The sequence below is a fragment of the Caenorhabditis briggsae genome, assembly GCF_000004555.2.
Source record: "Caenorhabditis briggsae complete genome, chrIII, whole genome shotgun sequence".
NCBI classification, from domain to species: Eukaryota; Metazoa; Nematoda; class Chromadorea; order Rhabditida; family Rhabditidae; genus Caenorhabditis; species Caenorhabditis briggsae.
The window spans coordinates 6,816,346-6,839,130 of NC_013490.2; the positions used below are offsets into that span (position 1 = coordinate 6,816,346).

The 22,785-nt window shown below is 38.2% G+C and overlaps 11 protein-coding genes across 11 annotated transcripts in view; 9 read left to right on the forward strand and 2 right to left on the reverse strand.

Annotated features, from left to right (window-relative positions):
* Positions 1-505: 505 nt before the first annotated feature.
* Positions 506-1,931, forward strand: CBG25969 (the record flags this gene model as incomplete). The annotated part of the gene is made up of 8 exons (XM_045243935.1): positions 506-520; positions 565-692; positions 748-875; positions 918-1,020; positions 1,069-1,179; positions 1,225-1,318; positions 1,426-1,647; positions 1,695-1,931. 8 exons carry the CDS (start codon positions 506-508, stop codon positions 1,929-1,931), a joined length of 1,038 nt encoding a protein of 345 aa, XP_045100058.1.
* Positions 1,932-2,356: 425 nt separating this feature from the next.
* CBG18079 lies at positions 2,357-3,672 on the forward strand (the record flags this gene model as incomplete). The annotated part of the gene is made up of 3 exons (XM_002642086.1): positions 2,357-2,779; positions 2,828-3,235; positions 3,283-3,672. 3 exons carry the CDS (start codon positions 2,357-2,359, stop codon positions 3,670-3,672), a joined length of 1,221 nt encoding a protein of 406 aa, XP_002642132.1.
* Positions 3,673-4,448: 776 nt separating this feature from the next.
* CBG18078 lies at positions 4,449-5,227 on the forward strand (the record flags this gene model as incomplete). The annotated part of the gene is made up of 3 exons (XM_002642085.1): positions 4,449-4,537; positions 4,587-5,148; positions 5,198-5,227. 3 exons carry the CDS (start codon positions 4,449-4,451, stop codon positions 5,225-5,227), a joined length of 681 nt encoding a protein of 226 aa, XP_002642131.1.
* Positions 5,228-10,745: 5,518 nt separating this feature from the next.
* Positions 10,746-11,496, forward strand: CBG18077 (the record flags this gene model as incomplete). The annotated part of the gene is made up of 5 exons (XM_045243936.1): positions 10,746-10,907; positions 10,957-11,073; positions 11,123-11,229; positions 11,275-11,359; positions 11,407-11,496. 5 exons carry the CDS (start codon positions 10,746-10,748, stop codon positions 11,494-11,496), a joined length of 561 nt encoding a protein of 186 aa, XP_045096382.1.
* Positions 11,497-11,932: 436 nt separating this feature from the next.
* Positions 11,933-13,090, reverse strand: CBG18076 (the record flags this gene model as incomplete). The annotated part of the gene is made up of 4 exons (XM_002642083.1): positions 11,933-12,031; positions 12,501-12,762; positions 12,818-12,964; positions 13,005-13,090. 4 exons carry the CDS (start codon positions 13,088-13,090, stop codon positions 11,933-11,935), a joined length of 594 nt encoding a protein of 197 aa, XP_002642129.1.
* Positions 13,091-13,710: 620 nt separating this feature from the next.
* Positions 13,711-14,858, forward strand: Cbr-snfc-5 (the record flags this gene model as incomplete). The annotated part of the gene is made up of 4 exons (XM_002642082.2): positions 13,711-13,742; positions 13,847-14,437; positions 14,491-14,673; positions 14,723-14,858. 4 exons carry the CDS (start codon positions 13,711-13,713, stop codon positions 14,856-14,858), a joined length of 942 nt encoding a protein of 313 aa, XP_002642128.2.
* Positions 14,859-15,098: 240 nt separating this feature from the next.
* On the forward strand, positions 15,099-15,688 carry Cbr-rnp-4 (the record flags this gene model as incomplete). The annotated part of the gene is made up of 3 exons (XM_002642081.1): positions 15,099-15,173; positions 15,288-15,533; positions 15,581-15,688. The coding sequence occupies 3 exons, from the start codon at positions 15,099-15,101 to the stop codon at positions 15,686-15,688; spliced, it is 429 nt and encodes a 142-aa protein (XP_002642127.1).
* A 381-nt stretch (positions 15,689-16,069) lies between these two features.
* Cbr-prdx-3 lies at positions 16,070-16,800 on the forward strand (the record flags this gene model as incomplete). The annotated part of the gene is made up of 2 exons (XM_002642080.1): positions 16,070-16,666; positions 16,711-16,800. The coding sequence occupies 2 exons, from the start codon at positions 16,070-16,072 to the stop codon at positions 16,798-16,800; spliced, it is 687 nt and encodes a 228-aa protein (XP_002642126.1).
* A 216-nt stretch (positions 16,801-17,016) lies between these two features.
* CBG18072 lies at positions 17,017-20,501 on the forward strand (the record flags this gene model as incomplete). The annotated part of the gene is made up of 6 exons (XM_002642079.1): positions 17,017-17,074; positions 17,126-17,195; positions 17,242-17,773; positions 17,838-18,760; positions 18,812-19,406; positions 20,247-20,501. 6 exons carry the CDS (start codon positions 17,017-17,019, stop codon positions 20,499-20,501), a joined length of 2,433 nt encoding a protein of 810 aa, XP_002642125.1.
* Positions 20,502-21,134: 633 nt separating this feature from the next.
* On the forward strand, positions 21,135-21,647 carry CBG18071 (the record flags this gene model as incomplete). The annotated part of the gene is made up of 2 exons (XM_045243937.1): positions 21,135-21,275; positions 21,324-21,647. The coding sequence occupies 2 exons, from the start codon at positions 21,135-21,137 to the stop codon at positions 21,645-21,647; spliced, it is 465 nt and encodes a 154-aa protein (XP_045096381.1).
* A 188-nt stretch (positions 21,648-21,835) lies between these two features.
* Positions 21,836-22,785, reverse strand: part of CBG18070 — a gene marked incomplete at both ends in the record, with an annotated part of 2,389 nt that continues 1,439 nt past the window's right edge. Inside the window, 4 exons of the mRNA XM_045243938.1 lie at positions 21,836-21,926; positions 21,974-22,055; positions 22,102-22,199; positions 22,249-22,415. Of these exons, the coding sequence (XP_045096380.1) occupies positions 21,836-21,926; positions 21,974-22,055; positions 22,102-22,199; positions 22,249-22,415 (438 nt within the window). The remainder of the gene's footprint in view (positions 21,927-21,973; positions 22,056-22,101; positions 22,200-22,248; positions 22,416-22,785) is intronic.

Here is a 22,785-nt window from a genome sequence, read left to right on the forward strand (position 1 = left end):
GATAAGACAGATACGAAAGTCATGTTTGCCAAACGTTTGACAAGGTTCGGAACTAGTAGTAACTCAACTTTCAGCTTCCGTCCGTAATCTGACGATGGCCCGCTGTACATCCGTTTTTAGGCATGCTCCGACTAATACCTGGCCAATACCCGTCCAACCGTCCTTAACTCGTGGCCAACCAACAACCGAATAAACTTTCATTTTCAAAACCAAATTTTTCATTCAAATTGGTTGCAAGATATAAGACAAAAGAAATAAGCTCTCAAACACCAAAATCCTGTCAAAACATAACTTTCACTTTCTCACAATCAAAACATTCTGTGCCTGAACAGACTCGCATGTTTTAGTTGCATTATAAAAGCTTTTGGATTCGTCATAGTCTTGAAGGTTTTCGAGATATGATCTAATATAAGCTCCGCCCACCATCCCTTGAATCAAAAGCTCGGATTTTATCATTCCGACAGATCTTTTTTCGTTGGCTTTGCACTTTATTTAAATCTTAAAAATGAATGCTATCGAGGTTCGTTGCTTCAATTTTCTTCTCAGATTTCGGAATGTTTTCAGAATATATTCACAAACAATCCTCTGGATTCTGACGAAATTCTTCAAAAAGTAATCGAATTGGGAATTGAGTATTTGGGCGAAAAGTGGAAGAATGTGGATAAAAATCAGATTACAGTTACAAAAATAATGTTTGTTGGAACACTAAAAGTCAAAATTAGCAGTTGATAATGCAAAACATTTTAGGGGTGGTCAATCAAATCACATGTTCCACGTGTCATCTTCTACATCTGCCACACCATATTTCCTTCGAATTCATAAGCAAGGACAAAGCCAATTCTTCACAGATGTTGTCAATTTTGCAATCTTTTCAGGTTAGACATTTTGGAACTTTCACTAGTTAATATTTTTTCAAGAGCGTGGACTTGGACCTAAACGTTACGGATTTTTTGATGGAGGAAGAATGGAAGAGTTCCTTCCGAGTAGAACACTAAAACCAGAAAACGTTCTGAATCCAGAGTAAATTACATTCATATTACTGATCAAGATCTGAACTCTAAATTGCAGAATATCTCGGAAAATCGGAGCAGCTTTTCCTCTATACCACTCAATCAAAATTCCAGTTTCTAAAAGTCGTCGTTGCTTTCAGATTATGAGGGAATCTCTCAAAGGATACATGTACATTTTTAATTGATTTTTTAGATGAAATTTTATATTTTTCAGCGATCTTGGTGGTCGAAAATATGCAGTCTTCCCAGTGACTTATTCTGATCATCCTATGACAATTTCTCCGGACGATCTTCTAAAAGAAATTAACGTGATGGAATGATGGTCAATGGAACTATATGAGAATAGTTTGGTTTTCTGCCATAATGATTTGACAGTATCTTCTTTTTTTAATTTTTGAATATCTAGATTTTTTAGTGTTCCAACATTCTACAACTGAATTCGAACAACGAAATTATGTTCATTGATTGGGAATTTGCTAGCTACAACTGTAGAGGTTATGATTTGGCAATGCATTTATCGGAATCTGCAATTATTCGAACTGCATCTCCATGTGGAATCCAAATCAATGAAATCTTTACGGACAACCCTCCAAATCTTCGTCCCTTCTGTGAAGTCTACGTAGATTCCGAAAACTTGGTGGGTCTTGAAGCTTCCTAAACTTCATAACTCGTTTCTTCTTTCAGCTCAAAAATCGCACGTCTGCATATCGTGATCTGGAAATCGAAAACCTGATTAAAGAGTGTCAATTCTACTGGCCAATAACTCATTTATTCTGGGCTTGTCTGATCATGAAATTGGGACGAATGGAGTGCAATAAAGACATTGATATGGATATCATGGCACGGGACAGGCTGGCAGTCTATTATCCTTTGAAGCTGAGAGCCCAAGAGATTTATGAGAAACTGAAGTTTGCCAAATAATCTGTAATTATTTCTATGTATCATTCGTTGTGCACAGTGATCTAACTACTGTTCTATGAGGTTGCGCTCTGATGAGAAGGGTTTAGCTGGAAATTTATTTATACTCCTGGTTACAATTAAATATTGTTCTCTGTGTCTCTCACTATGTTGAACTAAAATTGTATTCTCTCGCTCCCAATTTATTTGTTTCCCCGTCAGCTTAAAACTTTGCCACGCCCCTTCTCATTGGAGCGCAACAGCATACCACAGCAATTCAAACCTGGTGATTATTGTCCCAGTTATCCAACTTATAAACTTTGTTCCACGTTCTACTGCGCCGATTTGAATAAAACAAAAAACAAACAAAGCTTTCAGTGGAATCGCAATTATTTTCATACGATCGGAATTCATAAACGAATTGAATTAAAAAGAGGGAAAAATCAAGGATGCAATCTTCGGACGAAGGAGAAGATCCATTGCCAAAGGATGAAGAAGAACTGAAAACTAAAAAAGATAGATACAAAGTGTTGAAGCTTCTCGGAAGAGGTGGATACGGTGCCGTTTATTCTGTTCTCCGCCTCTCGGATTCGGAAAAATTTGCAATAAAATGCGAGAATGCGTCGGCCGTTCGGAAATCCCTCTACATGGATTGTAATGTTTTGAAAGGAGCCGCGCAAATTAGAAGTCGTCATTTCTGCACAGTCATTGATCAGGCTGCTGTCAAGGATCGTTTCAATTTCATCGTTATGAAGCTAATTGGAAAGAATCTTTGGGATTTGAGAATGGATACTCCGGAATGTAGATTTTCATTGGGGACTGCTCTAAAAGCCGCTGCTCAGTGTTTGATTTCCATCGAACAGTTGCATAGAGTAAGAGTTTCAAAATTAATTTATCTAAAAAAAAATAAAATATTTCAGTTTGGTTATCTACATCGTGACATAAAACCCGGAAACTTCGCAGCTGGCCGAGTAGAATCCAACGAACATCACACAATTTTCATGCTAGATTTCGGATTATGTCGTGAATTTGTGAAAAGAGAAGAGGGGAAAATAAGAACTCAGAGAAAATCGGCTCCATTCAGAGGAACTACTCGTTACGCTCCTTTAAATTCAATGTTAGAACTGGATACTGGACGGAAGGATGATATTGAATCATGGCTTTATATGGTTGTAGAATGGACTTCAGGAGGGTTGCCATGGAGAAAATTGAAGGCGTCAGACAGAGACAAGGTTCTTCGATTCAAAAAAGAGTTGAGAAGCAAGGATGAGATTATTGAGGATATGTATTACAATTGTCCGAGAAAGGAGTTCCACAGAATTCTCAAGGTACCAAATTCAAAATTTAATGAGGTCCTATATTTGAAAATTTTCAGTACACCGACAGTCTGGATTTCTACTCGCAGCCTGATTATCAATTCGTTTATTTCTGTATCCAGCACGCAGCCACAGCCAACAAAATCAAGGATGCGGATCCGATAGACTGGGATCCAGATGTTCCTTACATTGGACCCATCGAAGTTCCAGGCGATGGAAAAGTGATAGATTTGGAAGTGGAGATGAGAATGTCAGCTGAAGGATCAAACAATAAGACTAAAAAGGAAAAGGATAGTATGAAAAGACAGAAGAAAAAGGAAGAAAAGGAAGATGCCAAGAATAGAACGAAGAAAAGAGAAGCAAAGAAAAGTGAGAAGGAGAAAAAAGAAAAGACGAAAAAGGAATCTTCTGGAGCTAATGCATCTAAAAAATCAGAGAATAAAACTTGAATTTTCTTTGTGTAATCGTATCATTATCGTAATAAATCAGTTCAGTATAATTTCTCAGAAAGCCTTTCGTTGTGTCCAACCAAATTATTATTTTGCGAAAATGGTTTCAATCCATTCTTTTTGCCGCGCCTTTGGCGTTTCAAACCGCTGGCTGGTGCGCCTTCGGCGCGATTTGACCTATTTTTATTGATTGAACTTTTTTTGGAAGTCACGTCAAATTATACTTAACTTTCAAAAATCCGCCGTGACCTAGGTTTCTCACTGCGCGGCAACTGAAAGACCCGTACTCCGGGGGTACATCAAAAGAGGGTACATCGAGGGTACATAATGCTCATACGGTACATTGACTGAAGGGGTACATCTAGGTAATTGTCTCACTATAAGGGGCTACATCTATGTCAATCTCAGATATATCAATTTCTAGGCTAGTCTACTACCTAGATGTACCTTTTCAGACTGTGTAACCCCGTCAGTCAATGTACCCCCTGAGCATGACGTACCCTATTTTGATGTACCCCTGGAGTATCGGCCCAACTCAAATCTTCGTTCCTATTCGTTACCATAATTGTAGGTCAAAAGCTAACTGTAGTCACGTTGAATTTTCGAATGTTTCAAGATCACGAAACGTGACACCCTAATAGCCTAAGTCGAAAGATTTGGAGCACTGATAGTAAGGGTTGCATAAGAGCAGTTGATCTCTGGAAAGAACAATCAGTTCGAATTTTCCCTTTCGATACACCCAATCGTATAATCTACGACCAAACGCCGAAACGACAATGAGTCCCCTCGACTATCTCCATTTGACTCTGCTGATCATTGGACCAATTGCTCTTCTTGTTGGATGCGGTGGAAAGAAGAAAGCACCGTTAGTTTGAAACATCTCTTAAGTAATTTTAAAGGAAATGGTTTTTCAGACCACCAAAATCGGCCTCCAAGATGGCACCACCTCCACCGGCTCCTGTTGCTCCCGCTGCTCCAGATGCTGCCGACGCAGCTCCGGATGCAGCTGCTGCTCCAGCTGCTGATGGTGAAAAGAAGGACGGTGAGAAGAAGAGTGAGAAGAAGGATGTAGAAGAAAAGAAGGATGAAAAGAAGGAAGGAGATGAGAAGAAGGATGGAGAGAAGAAGGAAGAAGAAAAGAAGGATGGTGATAAGAAGAGTGAGAAGAAGGAAGGAGATAAGAAGTCGGAGAAGAAGGACGAAAAGAAGGAAGATGATAAGAAGGAAGGAGACGACAAGAAGGATGGAGAGAAGAAGGACGAGGAGAAGAAGTCTGACAAGAAGGATGACAAGAAGAACGAGAAGAAGGAAAAGTCTAAGAAATCCAAGAAGTCCAACAAGTCAAAGAAATCAAAGAGGGAAAAGAAGGACGGTGATAAGAAGGACGACGAAAAGAAGGATGATGACAAGAAGGAAGACGATAAGAAGGACGAAAAGAAGGATGACGAGAAGAAGGACGACGAGAAGAAGGACGACGTATGTTTGAAGTTAAGCGAGTTTTGACCTTAAAACTTTGTATTTGCAGGACAAGAAGGACGACGAAAAGAAGGAGTAGATATCGTCTTAAAGTCTCTTTTTTCTTCCTCAATAAAGTGATATCTATTATTTGTGTCTTGTGTTGGTTAATCATGATATGCATAAAATGTCTAGATCAAGTCTGAAATCCAAATAAGTTGAAAAATCTCCACACACCAAAGAAGAACGAAAATTTTGAAGATATCTCGGGTCCAAGACAACGGGTCAAAAAACGGGCCCAAATAACTTTTAGGCCAGAAGAATTTTAATAACAAGCTGGTGCGCCATTCAATCTAGTTTTTTTATTGGTTCGCCGCTCTTTTTCTTAAAGTGTCACGTCAATTTATAATTATTTTTCAAGCTTTTCAAAAGACGACAGCCTGACATGGGGACCAACAGACGCCTCTAGCGTATATATATATATATATATATATATAAAGAAGATTTCAAAGTTGATGTGGATTTTACCTAATTAATTATGTATAATCAACGAGTTGCAACGCGTGGTTTTTTTGCCCAACGTTTAAAAGTTTGATCCTCGCAATTCATCAGTTCACAACTTCTTCATATCTTTGACAGAAATCAAGGATAACTGACTCAAGACTCAAGGCTAGAGTTAGGAGGTCATTCTATCACAGATTTACTGTGTTTTTTGTAGCAGTACAAAAACTCGAGATGATTTTTGTTTATTTTAAATGTATATGAGATTCCTACATTCAATTAACACTTTTAAATTCTATCGAATTCCCTCACACGACCTTCTTCTCTTCCAAAAGCTGCATAAATCTCTAAACGACCTTCAATGTGCATACCTAATTTGAAAAATCTTTATTCAACTGCGATTCTAACGGTACACAGATGCCAGCTGATCTATTTTCTCTCACAGCTTCTTCTCTTGTTACTGGATCAGGTATTCTGGCAGAAGAGAGAAATAGAGAAGCAAGCAGATGACGACCAAAAACACTTTCGATTTTTATGTGTACGAAAAGGAAAAAACCGACGAAGAAGCCGATAGGCACACGACGATATATGAAAACTTTCGTTTTTTTCCGCTTTTCGGCGATCGGAAAACGAAATGAAATTTGGAAGAAAGTGTAAATTTGTTACAGTTTGGGCATTCCAACAATATCTTGCTTTAACCTGTTCAAGCATGATTTAATTTTGAGCTGGATTTAGGCAATGACTTTGTTTAATCCTTCAGTAAACGCAGTTCGATTTCAGAAAAGAGACAATTGGATTTCTGTCAAATGAAATTGGGAGCCAAGTGGAGAGCTACAGTAATCCTGGAAAGAAATTATCCGCAAAATAAACTAACCATCATCAGAACACCCTTGATAAACTCATTATATTCAGATTCGAATGATCTTTCATCATGTCTGACCTCGCAATGAAATTCACTTTCAATAAAGCCAGTGCGTAGCCATGACTAAGCCGACAAAGCGTCAGAAAGAGAGGAATCAAAGGGTTAGATATGGGTGGATGTTATTTTGGAATCAGAGGAAAATAATGCCAAGTTAAAATGATACAGGCTAGAAATACTGAAACTGTTCCTCGTTAAGTTACAAAAAATGAACACAAATAATCAACGAATCGGAAAAGTTTGCTCACAGTAATGCCACTGGAGTTCATCTAAATTTCTAGAAAGATATTTTCTTGATGTCAAATCTGACTGACCGTAAAACATGTAATGGGAAGATCACTATCAACTTTGAGAGGATTTCTCGTTGTCTGTGAAAGATTTCGAAAATTGTGAACTAAACATTTATCATAATAGCAAAAACATTTTATTTGTTGAACATTTTTTGATACCTCTCACAGAAATCGAGATAAATTTGTTCGACCTTGATGGTTAAGGGGGTCTTCTATTAGAGGTTTTACGGTACCCACAACTTCTGTAACTGACTGAATCCTATACCGTAAAATCTGTATTAGAGGAGCCACCCCTTCTATTGTTCCAAGTTACCTCCGGAGGGTCCTTCTATTATAGGGGGCCCTTCTACTCTTGTTAGACCTCATCTTGGAGGGCCTGCCTATTAGAGGAGCCCTTCTAATACAGGTTTTACGGTGTACAAGCGGATCAATTGTTATCTGATTTATTTTATTTGAACAGCTAATACTTGCTCATTTGTTTAAACGCCTCCAAATTTTAAAGTTTGGTCAGTATGTTCACCGTGTCTGTCTTATCCCATAAATTCTGGAAATAGGTATGCCTCTCTGTAGCTTTCATCAAAATCTGGAATGTGCTGATGACCACTGTTCGAAAGTGTGAAAAGGACTTGAAAACATGGCCTTCGCCGCTTCAAAAGTTGTAATCCTTCTGATGTTCCCAGATAATGATATTCGCTCATTTCAAGTCAAGGCGAATTCTTTCGTTTCAAACAGAAAACCTAATCCAGTTATCCAAATCGTTGGTTGCCTCCATCTGTTTTTTTTATATTTCGTTCAGTAGTAATTCCGATAACGATCCCTTCACTGTCTCTCTTCACTAGCTTTTTCTTATATTCCGATGCGTTCCCCTCTCTCTTTTTCTCTAACCACTTTCTCATGGAACCGCCCATCTACCTCTCCATCTTTAAGCATTAAGCGAGATGTCATTTTCTTGTATTGCGCAACAGTTTCTATCTCCTTCTTCCGCAAAAAAAAGAAGAAGGAGAAGCCTTGCCTCAACCGCGTGAATCTATTATTTTTGTATCTCTGACAGGTGACTTCTCTTTCCTCTTGTTACGTAACACCTATGTCATTCAAAGATCTTTTTTTTTCTTCAGCTCGGGATACTGTAGTCCTCAACTATTCTTATAATTAGGAGCATACATATTGAATGATCTAATATTCCTTTTATTTTGATTGAAACATATGTCATCGACATTTTTTACAGGGTAGCGCATAATTACCCGGAAAGTTTGTACTAGCAAAATTTTTGAGTAAAGCGTTGCACTGGGCTCAAAATTGATGTGCGATAATTCAAAAATTTGTTAGTAAACTGGCCAAGTTTTAAGTTACTTTATCAAGTTTCAGCTGAGTTATCGTTTGTCAAATTTGCTTCGTCTCATGGTTAAATCACAAGAAACATACGCCGTACATCTTTGGACAATCATAACACTACCTAGACTTAAGAAATCGCTTTGAAAACTTTAGTAGCTTTTAATCATAAATAATTCTACCAATTTTCGTGCCTCCAAGATACTTATGTCTAAAGATATTCCTGCTTCCATCAGTCCGGATAATTGTGCACAACCCTGAAGAGTAGAAATCAGCAAACTAGATAAATCAGTGTTTTAAATACATTTAGTCTTTTCTGAAAACTCTTACCGTTCTAAAAGACTGGGTTTATTCAGTCCCATTTTTTTCACTTTCCGTTTCAGTTTCTCACGGTTTCCTCTAGTGAGAATGTAGGTTGTAGACAAATGGGTGGAAGAAGCACCACTTGAAATAATGTAAAGAACGTCTGACTGGGTAAAAATTGAGACGGAATGGACAGGTTATCCGGCAAATAGCGTCATGATTTTAAGAGTATTCTCAGGAGACCAACAACGTTTATATTCTGGATAGATTTCAAATATTTCTGTTGTTTTTAAGCATTTGGAAAAATATGTTATATTTTTCCCAGGAATTGAGATAATTAAGCTGAAAGTTAACAGTTTAGGAGGGCTAATGTTAGAGAAAATACGGTAATTGAGAGACTTTTGCATTTGTGGGACACTAAAAATGTTTGAAATAGGGACGGCTCTCAATTTTTTCTCAAAATTCTAGATTTCCAATACAAACCCCTTTCTAGGACCCCTATTTCTCTCCAGCTTTCCCTATTGCCAATAGTCGCGGCTATTATTGGCACAACAAATAATGATGAAGTTATTTGATTTATTATAGGCGGAAACTTCTTCTACTTCTTCCTCGAGAAAACGATAACATCTTTATCCCGATATCTTGATTATGTCATTCGTTCTCTCTCTCTCTCTCTCCTCATTTTTCTCGTTTTCCACATTCGCAATTGGTGATCAGAGGATGATTGAAAAAGGAAACAAAGCCGATTATTGGCATTAAAAAGAACCAAGGAAAAACAGAATGGGAACGGGTGTCTTGACAAGGAAGTGAAATATTGATATTAGAACGATAACCCAATACCCAAATTCGGACCTCTTTTTTAAAAAGTCATACATTTTTTGAAAGTACCGTAATCCTTGTTCCTAGAATTTGGGATTTCGTTTTATGATCATAGACCTCCCTTCTCATTTCCAAATCCTCAAATCCTACACAGTTTTGACCTCAAAAAAAAAACTAAATCTTGCTTCTTTTACATTCGCTGGTAGTTTCAACTGTGGAAATCTCATAATTGTCGCCTTCACTACAGTGAAAACTGTAATATAATGGCGTTCTATTTTTCCGAAAGGTTTTTTTGGGTGGTGCACGATAACAAAAATTGTTTTTTTTGCTCGATTATCATTCGAACTTTTTAAATTCCCCAAAACATTGTTTTTCTACCCCTAATCACCGCATATTCTTCTTGTTTTTTTCTATTTGTTTCCTGTTTAAAAACGATTTCGTAGTTCGGGATTACTGTAGAAATCAGAGATTGTCCAAAAGATGAAAAAAAAGGTTTGGGCGGATCCCTGTCTCCTGCAAAACTGTGAAGATGAGTTTGGCATTGAGATATATAAACCGAGATAAGATAGCAAGAAAACAGTTCCGATTACCAGTCTACGTCACTCATCGGTCTACGGTAGATGAATATAAAACGGTCACAGTTTCAAACCTTTTCAGTTCAGTTCCACATTCCCCCAGACAGATTGTAAATCCTTATTCTTGACAAAGGATTCTCGAACGGAAAGCTCTTCAGAATTTTCTCTAAATTGGACATACCGTAAAACCTGTACATATTAGCCAGCCCTTCTATTTTTCCAAGCCTCCGGAGGGCCCTTCCATTACAGGGGGTCCTTCTATTTTTCCAAACCCCTCTAGGAGCGCCCTTCTATTAGAGAGGCCCTTCTATAAAAGGGACTCTTCTAATAAAAGTTTTACGGTTTCAGTAATCTGAAACACTTTTCGAATTATTTTTAAAAAGAAGTACTAGTATCCAATAGGCAGTATTAAAACACATCCCGACTATCATCCATGTTCCTTATCAAACTTTAGAATCGCGCAATCAGATTACTTGCGACATTCCACTTGTTGACTAATCTTATCCTCTACACCAAACAACAATGGCAACATGCTTCTCCCAAATTACCAGAACTCTACCAGTTTTCGCTTCTCCCCTTCTTCTCCATCTCCACTCCCGATTCTTGCCCCCATCCTATTCCAACATTGCCACAACCATCCCTTTATGATGTCCAGACACTTTTAATGCATTTTCTTTTTCTTCTCATATTCTTTTCTCTTTTCATGATTAAAGCATCTATTTACATTCACAAGGCTTCCGCGCCTTTTTCAGGAAATGAAAGTGGTTTTGCTTACGGTTTTCTGTGTGGTTTAGTTTCCGTATTTGTATTGTCCAATACAATAAAAAGCCCATTTCTTCCCTGGCTGTATCATTCTATCTGAATTTAGAAGTACATTTTCAGATGCTCGTTTTACTCATTGCATTCCTGTTTCCCTTGGCAACACAGGCTCAACAAGTCAATGTGACAATCTTCACCGAATCTCAATGCCCATACTGTACCAAGCTTCTTCGAGAACAAATCTGGCCATTCTACGTTAACAGACCTGGAATTATGAACTTGCAGGTTTCGTTTTTCTTTCTTTCGAACCTAATAATCTTGAGAACTTTTTCAGATTGTTCCATTCGGAAAAGGAGATTGTACTTATGACTACAACCGCAACTTCCACTGCACTTGCATGCACGGAGCCACCGAATGTGATCTCAACAGACTTCAGAATTGTGCTATCTCGGTGAGCATCTTGTATTTTGTGTCAATTTAAAAAATTATATAATTTTCAGTACTTCCCACGTCGCCATCTCGGTTTAGTCACTTGTCTCCAAGGACTCACAACTTTGAGAGAAGGTTTCTCAAAGTGCTTGAGCAGACTGTCCCCCAATACTCAGAGGTAAATATTCTAGACTAGACAAGTTGATGATAAGAAGGATTCTAGAAAACTTATCGAATGCGCTACAACTCAAACCGGAGAACTTCTCAACTACTATTCAATGGTGAACACTCACAGAGCTGGAGTTAGAGTGAGTATTGCTCATCTACTAATAAAATTCCCTTTCCTTTTTTTCAGATTTGGCCAACAATGTATGTAAACGGTGTCTTCTTCGATCGTAGCTACCCAGTTGAGCACAAACTCTGTGAGCACACTGCCTGGTGCTAAATCATCAATCTCTTTTTCTTTCTTTGCTTTTTCTCAGGGTTCTGAATTCATAACTTATTGCTCACTATTTGGTTGTCACCTTTTTGGAATATTCGTATTTATTTTTCTCTGAATTGTTTCGCCAGTTCCACTCAAAGTGTTTTTCTTTGTTTCTTGCTTTTTCCATACAAATTGATACACGATAAAGGATTTTTTTCATTCTTCATTGACTTTTGATATGATTACAATTCCAATGAGCGCAGAAAACACTAAAATTCCTATTTGATATGGAAGTTCCAAAGAGTTCAAAAAACTAAATGGATACAATATTTCAGCGATACATGAAGTTTCAGATGGACAATGAAATCTGCCTCGTTTAAGATCAAACTTTGAGAGTGGATTCGTTTGAGGAACATTGAAAAATAGAACAGTGTGTTTTTGTGGTTCAGCAGAAGATTCAGTTGATGACGTGACGACGACCGAATATATGAAACCGTGTGTATGGTAGATGGAGATTGTAGTGAAACCACAGTATGTGGCATTTGGAGTGAGATACCTGGAGTTCAATTTAGATAATTGAATTCATTAGAATAGTAACTTACAGAATTGGAACTTGACAAACTGGAGAATTCCTGCAATTACAGACAAAAATGTCCAATAGAAATGGAGGGGAACACTCCTGAATTTCTTTTTTTACTACGACATTTTTAAGCAAAAAACTCACATTGCTTTTCAGTAAACTGGTACTGTTCACACCAAACGGGAATATAGGAAATATATCTGGAAAAATAAACAGAAAATTTTGAAAAGACAAAGCTGTTAAGTTACTGGTGTCGTTCTCTCCTCCAACGAAAATGGTTTCGTAGATGGTGTAGTTTTTACAAAAATTGGATTCCAGATTAAGCGAATCTGTTGAGTTTTGGGAAATTTCCAATTTTGAAACTTCTACTTGCTCTCGGTATTCTTGAGCAATTTGAGTGTCAATCTAAACGAAATTATTATCGTTTTTTTTTAAACATCCTTACTGAAACATCTTCAATGTCGAAGAATATTGAGTTGTTACCACTTCTTCGAATTCCAACAACTACATTTTGACATATATTTCCACTTTGGTGAGGAATGATACACTCAACATTTCCTTTCTCTCCGTGGAAACACTCTTCAGATTCGCCATGATTTATCCAAAAAATATAGGAAAGTTGTGAGGTTCCGAGACATTCCGAAGAAGTTACAACAGTGAAACATTGATTAGATGACTCCAATATTGGACAAGTCCAGCTGAGTGTTCTGTTCGAATCAATGGTGAATACAACATTAAATATGTAGTTCTCATATAAAATACCTTTCGAGTTGAGAAGATAGGACCGGATACTGTAGTTCTTCAAGTGGGAAGGAATTCTTTGTATTCTCAGCTGTCTTCTCCAAATAGTTATCAAAAAAAGAGTCGATCAAAGTAGGAAAACCACCGACTATTCGGAATGGATCAAAACTAAAAAGAAAAATATTCTACGAAATCTCTCATTGGTTACCATAATCGGATAGGAAGTTCCCAATTTCCAAACAATTTGTAGCAGAACAGGGAAAGCAGAATGTTACAAATTATAGTAAATCTCATAATGTTACCGGTGTCTGTTTATTGCACTTGTTTCTTGTCTTCTTATTTTTCTTCCTTCCCGTTCCCATGGTGACCTCTTCTCCTTCTTCTTTGCAGAATATTGGGTTTTAAAGGCGGGATGCAAATGTGCTCGATTGACACACGCACGCGCTACGCTGCGCGTTTGAACGCAAAGATTACTGATTCGAAAAGTGAACCATTTTGGCTTGAGTTTCGAGGTTTTGATATTGTTTTCTGTTGAAAATTAAACTTGGGGAAAAAAAGTACGAAAAAACCTGGAATTAAACTAAAACTTGTGTTCTGTCACCTCTACTTGTCCCACACGGGTGTCTATTACAGCTCTGGATTTTCGTTAACGTTTTTCTCTGCGTTCCCTTCTTGTCTTACTCATGACCTGATTTACCATTTTGTTTTCAGAAAATGACGACCAAAACATTGTCTCAAACATACGGTCCCCGACCACAAAGTTTCAGTCTCGATGAAACTGGAGAGCGGTACTACATCGGATCCGAAATCGGTGCATTTTGAGACTTCATCGTGGAACCCTTTACAAAAAGTACCCATTGCTATGGCGGAAAGTCGCTACTTCGGATGACAAGGATAAACTGAAGCAGATTGCTATGTCCAATGCTTTTCTTCATACTAATATCATGTGGGTGAAAAATTCCAAAATTTAATAGGGAATTCAGAACACCTAAGAATCTTTAATTTGTTTTAATACTTGTGACCTGAATTTAAATGTGGTTAAATTTGCAGGCTTCTGAGAGCTCAAGAAGTTGACGAACTCTTGGATGGATCAGAAGAAAAATATAGAGCTGCCGGTGCTGTTCCATCCACCCCACGAGTTGAAGGAGGTGTATCTCGTACTGCTGCCAAGACTCCTGCTGCCGGATGGGCAGGGCAACAAGTTACTAGTGGTTCCCATCATCTTGAATCCGTTCCATGCTCTTGCCCAATAGCACATTCTCGTGGTCGCATGAAGCATCGCGAATTGGTTTACTCGGCTGAAGATTTGGAAATGTCGAAAAGAGTGATGGAAAACGCCGAGGAAGGAGAAGATCTTGTTCCAATTCGCCTGGATATGGAGTTGGATGGAATCAAGCTACGTGATACATTCTGCTTTAATCGGAACGAGAAGCTGATCACTCCGGAGATGGTCGCAGAGATTATGTGTGAGGACTTGGATCTTCCGTTGGCAGTCTTCCAGCCAGCAATTACTGCTGCGATCAATCAGCAGCTCGAAGCTTCCACCGAAGCTCCTCCACTCGATCCGAATATTTGTGACCAGCGAGCTGTTTTGAAACTGAACATCAACGTTGGAAATCAGAGTCTTGTCGACCAATTCGAGTATGTAGGAATTTATGACTATGATCTTATATTGTAATTGTTAATCATTACAGATGGGATATGTCTGATCCAAACAATAGCCCCGAAGAGTTCTCCAGAAATATTTGCAAAGAACTGGGTCTTGGAGGTGAATTCATGTCTGGAATCGCGTATTCGATTCGAGGTCAGTTGCAATGGAATCAAAGAACCTATGCGTTCTCGGAAAGTCCTTTAGCGACAGTTGATTGCCCATTCAGGTACATTCGTTAATTTCAAAGAAATTGTAGTGAATGCTCAATTTTCCAGAACCGCAACTGAAGTCGAATCATGGGGACCGTTCCTCGAGACTTTGACAGATGCTGAGATTGAAAAGAAAATGCGAGATCAAGACAGAAACACCAGAAGAATGCGTCGTCTCGTCGGAGGCGGTTTCAATTATTAAACCTCTAATGATCTCTACAAAAATCTCTTGTACCTATATTTTCATTTTAACCACTCAATTTGAAATCGCTTAATCAGTATTTCTCTCATGTATACTTTATTTTTTATCTCTTCTTCGACTTTTCGTGATCACGTTACTTTTATGCCGGCTGCTCTTTCCTTGCGGAACATGAGGCGGTCTTTTGTATTTTAACTGATGAATAAATAATTTATTTTTCAGGGCACTGCTCAATCGATAAAAATGGGTGACAACGACGTTGAGATGGAGGACGTGGTGGTCAACGCTGAGAAATCGAAGGGCAGAGGACTTGCACAGGTATGTCAAACTTCTAATTAGTTTTTGTTTTCTGTAGGTGATCAAAAATCGATCACTGAAGATAGGTATCACAGTTTTCTTTATTGGTGATCTTGAAAGTTTTCATTGTTGTAGACCCGAAATCGTGAAAAGATCACATACGACGTTGTCGATGAGGAGTCAACTGCTGCCAGTGGTGGACCACAAAGATCTGTCGAAGGATGGATTGTGTTTGTGACGAACATCCACGAGGAAGCCACTGAGGATGATGTGCACGACAAGTTTTCCGAGTACGGAAAAATCAAAAACATTCATCTGAATCTCGACAGAAGAACTGGATTTTTGAAGGGATATGCGCTCGTTGAGTACGAAACGCAGAAGGTTTGTTTTGAAAGATCTATCTGAAGGTCTGATTCGGTTGCTTTCAGGAAGCTAGCGAAGCAATCGAGAAAAGCAACGACACTGATTTGCTCGGACAGAACGTGAAGGTTGACTGGTGTTTCATCAAGGGAAAGAAAACATCTGGAAGACGTTAATTTTACATCAACAGTCAACAATCCCTTGTGTTCGTGTCAATTATTTGTCAGCAGCCACGTATGCGCCTTTCCAACACCACTGTTTTCTCACAGTCGACTTTTCATTGTTATTATCTCTTCTCCTCTTATTTATTTTCCCATTCTTTTGATTCTTAATTTTTTTGAAACATTCTCAATTTGTTTCTCTTTTTATCTCTCGAAATTTTCTGTTTTATTGGTCTCGCCTTTCACACTATAAGTTTATTTGTTGCTTTCAATAAATATGACAAGAACTAAATTTTTCTGTTCTTCCATCTGATTCTATCGTCTCTCTTCAATGAGCGATTTTTAATATCTTTTTGATCTGGCAACGCGTATTTGATAAATCTGAGCTAATTTAAGATGCTTGGATCTGCTGTTCGTGCTCTGACCCGCGCCGTTCCATCCGTCGCTGTTGCCTCCCGCCAGCTGAACACCTCTCGTGCTCTGTTGTCACTCCGACCACTCGGTCCAAAGAACACTGTTCCAGCTTTCAAAGGAACTGCCGTCGTCGATGGAGACTTCAAGGTGATTTCCGATCAAGACTACAAGGGAAAATGGCTCGTTATGTTCTTCTACCCACTCGACTTCACGTTTGTGTGCCCTACTGAAATCATTGCTTATGGAGATCGTGCCAATGAGTTCCGTGCTCTTGGAGCCGAAGTCGTCGCATGCTCCTGCGATTCTCACTTCTCTCATCTTGCCTGGGTAAACACACCACGTAAGGATGGAGGTCTTGGAGATATGGACATTCCACTTCTTGCTGATTTCAACAAGAAGATTGCTGATTCGTTTGGTGTACTTGACACAGAGTCTGGGCTCTCATACCGTGGATTGTTCCTCATCGATCCATCTGGAACTGTTCGTCACACGACTTGCAACGATCTCCCTGTCGGAAGATCTGTTGATGAGACTTTGAGAGTTCTCAAAGCATTCCAATTTTCGGACAAGCACGGAGAGGTAAATAGCGGAAAAGTGTCATTCAAATATGATTTATATTCCAGGTGTGCCCAGCTGACTGGAAGGAGGATTCGCCAACCATCAAACCAGGAGTCTCTTCCAGCAAGGAATACTTCAACAAAGTCAACAAGTAGATTGAATTTACTAGCTTCGTCATAACGCCAGGAAGAAATCATTTTTTATCGTATCGATATTTAGTATTAGTTTATTTTTGTCGAATAAATTATGAAATTGAAAAACAAATGTGTTTGAATTGGTGTTTTATAGTTTTCACTGGTTGATATTGGTCTATTTCTTTTTTTGGTGCTGAATAAACCACCGAAACGTAACATTTTACAGAGATTTTTTTCATGAACAGGAAAAAGTTGTCAACATACGGACAAGAGTTCGATGACGACGATGAAGAAGGTGTGTTCTTAATGATCTGAATTAATTAGAATCGAAGTGTATTTCTTTCAGGTGTCACCGTATCGAAAAAGCCAACTCAGATACATGAAGAAGTCGCGACGGATGAGAAAGGAAAGCGGAGGTTCGTAAAAATTTTTACTGCTTGTAATGAACAACGCTTCTTTCAGATTTCATGGTGCTTTCACTGGAGGATTCTCAGCTGGCTACTGGAATACTGTAGGATCAAAACAAGGATGGGTCCCACAAGTGTTTTCTTCCTCCAAAGATGCACGCGGAGACCAAATAAAACAGAGAGCGGAGGATTTCATGGATGCTGAAGATCTCGGAGAATATGGAATCGGCAATCGATCTATCAAACAGACATCTACATTTGGTGATGGAGGAAGTCAGAAGAGAAAGCTGGCATGGGAGAGAGATGCTGCCAGCGTGTCAACCATAACTCAGATGTTTGAAGAAGTCGTGAAACCTGTGAGCAATTCCATAGGTGTTCGAATGCTCCGGTCTATGGGTTGGCGAGAAGGAAGAGGAGTCGGTTTGGCAAATGTCAAGCAAAAGAAAAATAGAGGAGGGATGACTGAAGAAGCTGAGTTCGATCGAGAACAAGCTGCGAAAGTAGCCCCGTCGTATGAACTCGCGAACGAAGATGCTCTAGTTAAGCAGTTGAGACCATTGTCCGGAGATCATGGTATTGGATATCAGGTAGTATTCCTATCATAGGGGATGGAAGTTTTCAATTTCATTTTTATTTCGTTTTCATTTTCAGGGTCTGCGACAAACAACTGTTCTCGATGAATCGTATGGTAGAACCGCTTTAGCACTGAAATCTGGAAACAAAAACAGCAAAGGAATCAGAGGACAAGCGTTTGGCGTCGGTGCATTTGAAGAAGAAGATGAGAGTGTTTATTCAAATTATGATCTATCGCAATTTGATTTCTCTCTGGATGTCGCTGGAACTTCTGGAGAGAGTGATCTGAAAACACAGAAGGTTGATACTGCTTTTGAATTGCAACCAAAACGATTGAACCCAAGGAAGTTTTATGGCCCACCACGGGTTCCACCTAATTTTAGAGGAAACCATAAACCAATTCCTATGGATATATCCAAGTTGCCTCACTTAATAAAAGAAGACGTTAAGCAGATGAATGCGGTTCAAAGGGCCAAATTTCTAGGAGAAGATCGTTTGAACATTTTGCAAATTGGTGTTCAAGATAGTAGTAAACCAAAAGAAAGAAGAAGTAGATGGGACATCAAGGCGAACGAAGTCGAGCAACGAGAAGGACAACGAGGCGGTGAAGCAGACGAAGAAAGAGATCGTCGTCTTCGGAACCGAGTGGAATTCCCAAATGAACCCATGCGTCAAGCTCGATTCAAAGAATTTCTTCATTATATCAGACGAGGCCTTCCGTATCCTCAACCAACTGATTTGACTGTTTGGGAGTGGGAATGGGAGAAGAAAGAATTCGAATCAAAACTAACGACTGAGGAAAGAGGAATGCTTCCAGAAGTTCAATCGCGAGCTCAACCACTTGCTAAAACCGCTATCGCTGCTCCTATACACGAAATGATGGCGTCGAAATTCGTGAAAGAAGCAGCTGGTGATCTGAAAGTGGGAACAAAAGACGAAGACAAATTGGCTGCAGTGAAAATGGAAATGTTTGGTGATAGAACAAGACAGAGTTTTGAATGGTGTGAATATGATTTTTTAAAGTCGCATATTGATACATATTTTGTTTTCAGGTACCCTGACGCTCTTCTAGCAAAGCGATTCAATGTTCCACATCCCTTCCCAGGATGTGATATGGTTGGTGTTCCTGCCCTCCAAAAAACCAATTGGAGACAAAAAGACACGTTGGGAGATATTGGTTTTTCAACCTCTGTTGGACTTCCAAATACTGCAAACGAGATCGAAATGAGAGAACGGCTTCTAAAGACAAAAGCTCGGCGTGCCGCAGAAGAAGCGAATCGACGAGAATCTGATGATGAAGAGTATGCAGATAAGAAAGAAGAACTTGGTGAAAAAGAGGAAAAGGAAGATCAAAAAGAAGAGAAGGCACCAAAGTCGTTCTTTGATTTAATTTTTGGTGATGGTTTTGAGATAGATGATGATGATAGTGAAGATGAAAAAGAACAGGAGAGAGAAAGGCAGAAAGAACTCGAACGAAGAAAAGAGGAAGAAAGGAAGAGGATGGAAGAAAAGGAAAGGAAAGAAGAGGAAAGAAGGAATGAAGTTCATCGAGAGTTGAGAAAATTAGAAGAAAAAAAACGTTTGGGGGTGAAAAGCCGGAAAGAAAACGATGATGACGATATTCAGGTCATTGAAGAAATCTCCAAGGTTTGTTCTTAAAATTTGAAATCAACAAGTACACGCTCTCCCACAGAACAATTCCGAACTGCAAATTAATTTTTGATCTACATAAAAAAGTTTGGCGCGATCACAATTGCAGGTCTAAAACCATAATTTCAGAATTTTTTATCTGATTTTGTGGAGTTCCAAGATGATTCAAATAATTCTTAAAAAATTAATTAGTGGTTATAGATTCATGTATGGTCGTTTTCCGGAAGAAAAAAATGTCAAAAATGGACATTTTGAAAGTTTTTTACAGAAAAAATCTATCTCCTCTTTCAGTTTTTGACATTTCTAGGAGTTCTATAGCTCAAAAAACCACAATATTTTCTCTACATTTTCTATGGACGAATTTTTAATTCGTCTGATAAAACTTTTTTTATAATCAAAAAACAACGCAAAAATGTTATTTTGTGCAATTTCATGAGGGTTTTGAATTATAAAAAAAGTTTTATCAGATAAATTAAAAATTCATCCATAGAAAATATAGAGAAAATAATTGCGGTTTTTTTGAGCTATAGAACTCCTAGAAACGTCAAAAACTGAAAGAGGATATACATTTTTCTGTAAAAAACTTTCAAAAATGACCATTTTTGACATTTTTTTTCTTCCGGAAAACGACCATACATGAATCTATAACCATTAATTAATTTTTTAAGAATCATTTGAATCATCTTGGAACTCCACAAAATCAGATAAAAAATTCTGAAATTATGGTTTTAGACCTGCAATTGTGATCGCGCCAAACTTTTTTCTGTAGATCAAAAATTAATTTGCAGTTCGGAATTGTTCTGTGGGAGAGCGTGAAGTATGCTATTATTTGTTCAGAATGTCACATCATACGGACCAACACTTCCACCAATAGCTGCAACTCTTTCCAAAGACTCTGTTCTCCACCTTCTTGAGAAAAGTATCAAGGAAAAAGACGGTTCCAAAAAGAAGAAGAAGAAGAAGGAGGAAAAAGAAAGGAAGCATTCGAAAAAGTCGAAGAAATCGAAAAAGAGCAAAAAAGAAAAGAAAAAGAAGAGACACTCTTCATCAAGTGATTCTAGTGATGATTCCGGTGAATGGGAGGAAAAGTGAACAACAAAATTCAACTGTCAAATTTCGTATTTTTTAAATTTATCAGTTTCAATTTATTTTCAACAAAGTATTTATTTATGATTAAGTGATCTCTGACTACTTTTTTGTCTCCTCCTTTGTGGCTATTTGTCCTCCTCGATTTGTCTGTCGCTTTCTTTCTCTAAATCTCTTCCACTTCCTCATATTTTCATTCTTTTCTCGCTTTTCTCTCGAAAGATTTGTGACGTTTGGTTCCTGCGAACCCATGCACTCAGGTCACATTTTGCCGATAGGAAAAGGAATACACTTTTTGATTTTACGATGTCAAATTGTGCTACTGATTCGGGAAAACATTTGAAATCACCATGACATTTTTAGAGGCTAATAGAATCATTGTTCATTGATTTGATATCAGAAAACAACTTTTTATTTTTACTCCTTGTATCAATCTGCTTCTCTAAACATCTGAAAAAATCCCGTTCTCTACTTAAAACAACTATCACCAGCAAACCAAAATCTTTCCATTTTACCTTATCATTCACTTTGCTTATCATCATTCACCGATCATCGGACGGTTTCTTGATTTCTCACGCGATTCCAGTAGAACGGACAGCTTTCGAATCCAGTTTCTTGACTCAATTTCAGCATTTTCAGATGTCTCGAGTCATCTCAAAAGTGACAACTTACTTCAAACAACATTCAACTGCGGAATGGAAACATTATTTTCTTTCCACCCATTTCTGGGGTCCAGTTGCCAATTGGGGACTTCCGTTAGCTGCTCTCGGAGATTTGAAGGTATTTCTAGTTTCTAACTTATCATAAAACAAACAACAATATTTTCAGAAAAACCCTGACATGATCAGTGGCCCAATGACATCAGCTCTTCTGATCTACTCGAGTGTCTTCATGCGTTTCGCATGGCATGTTCAGCCACGAAACCTCCTCCTTTTCGCCTGCCATCTTGCCAATTTCAGTGCTCAAGGAGCTCAGGTAAATCTATTCATTTGCTTTTTATTTTTATCAGTTTTAGCAAAAACTTTTCAGCTGGGACGTTTCATAAACCACAACTATCTTCACTATGTCGAGGACCCAGTTCATCACAAATTGATGGTAAAAAAAGAAATTTTGGAACATGAACATGAAATCGAAATCAAAAAAGCCCATTGAAGACCAAACGGAATCAATTAAATATATTTTTTCGCGGGTTTCGCTATTTTTACCTTTGATTTTATTTTCTTTAGGAGATTTCAAAATTATTTGCAGAAGGATAAAATATTGCTTGTTACTTTTTTACTTCAAAAATATAATAATCAAGAAAACCGTTTATTTAATTCTCGAAACAGTAGAATTCAGTCCTAACAAAACAACCATTTATTTTTCTGCTTTTTCTTCTCCTCAGCTTGTTTTGCCTCCTCGCTCTCTTGATCTGTCATTTTTCCAGTCACTCTGAAAACTTTCAAAATGGTACGTGATATTTTCCGACCATGGCTTACTGTCCCATGTAGGCTGGAAACTGTCGGTTTTTGTCCCACAAAACAACGCAAATGGGATAACTGATAGTCTCAGCTTGCTCGGCTAAAAACAAAATATGATGTTAAGGTTCTAAAATTCAGAGTTACACCATTCAGTTCCAAAAGTGTCGTCCTTGCTTTTTCTTCCTCTTGCTTCCTCCGAATTTCAGATTTCCACCCTTTTCTACGCAGTAACGATCCAGTCTGACTAAATTGAAAAACTTCTAGACTGAAATTAATGACTTTTTGAAACATACACTTGCTTTGGAGCTGTTTGTCTTGGAGAATTTCGAAATGAAAGTAGTCCATAATGTTGTAAATGACTGATTTTCTGTGGATCTCCAGTAGCAGACGGTACAGCATCGGCGATTGCCAGATCACCAAAACCACCAAGAACAAATACGGAATGAAGATTTGCAGCAGCCTAAAACATAAAAATTTGATTCCCTGAAATGACAATTTTCCGTTTTTACCACTAAATGCTGAGCAATTCTGTTGGGTGGAAAGTTTTTTGTTTTCCAATTCGGAACGTAGATAGACTTTAATGAAGACGATTTTTCCTGAGAAATGAAACATTTTTATTATGCTGGTTTGCAAAAATCTGAGCTGAGAAAAAGAAAATTTGGTTGCCTCGGCAGAACTACAGTAATTATAAAATAAGTGTTACCTTCCTTTTTTTACCGATTTTCGTCCCTTCTCCGGCAATTTTTTTAGGTTAAAAATATTATTTCCTTTTGCTTGGAGGTTCTCAACACGAAAATTGTCGAAAAGCAATAGTAACCGAGAAAAAATGA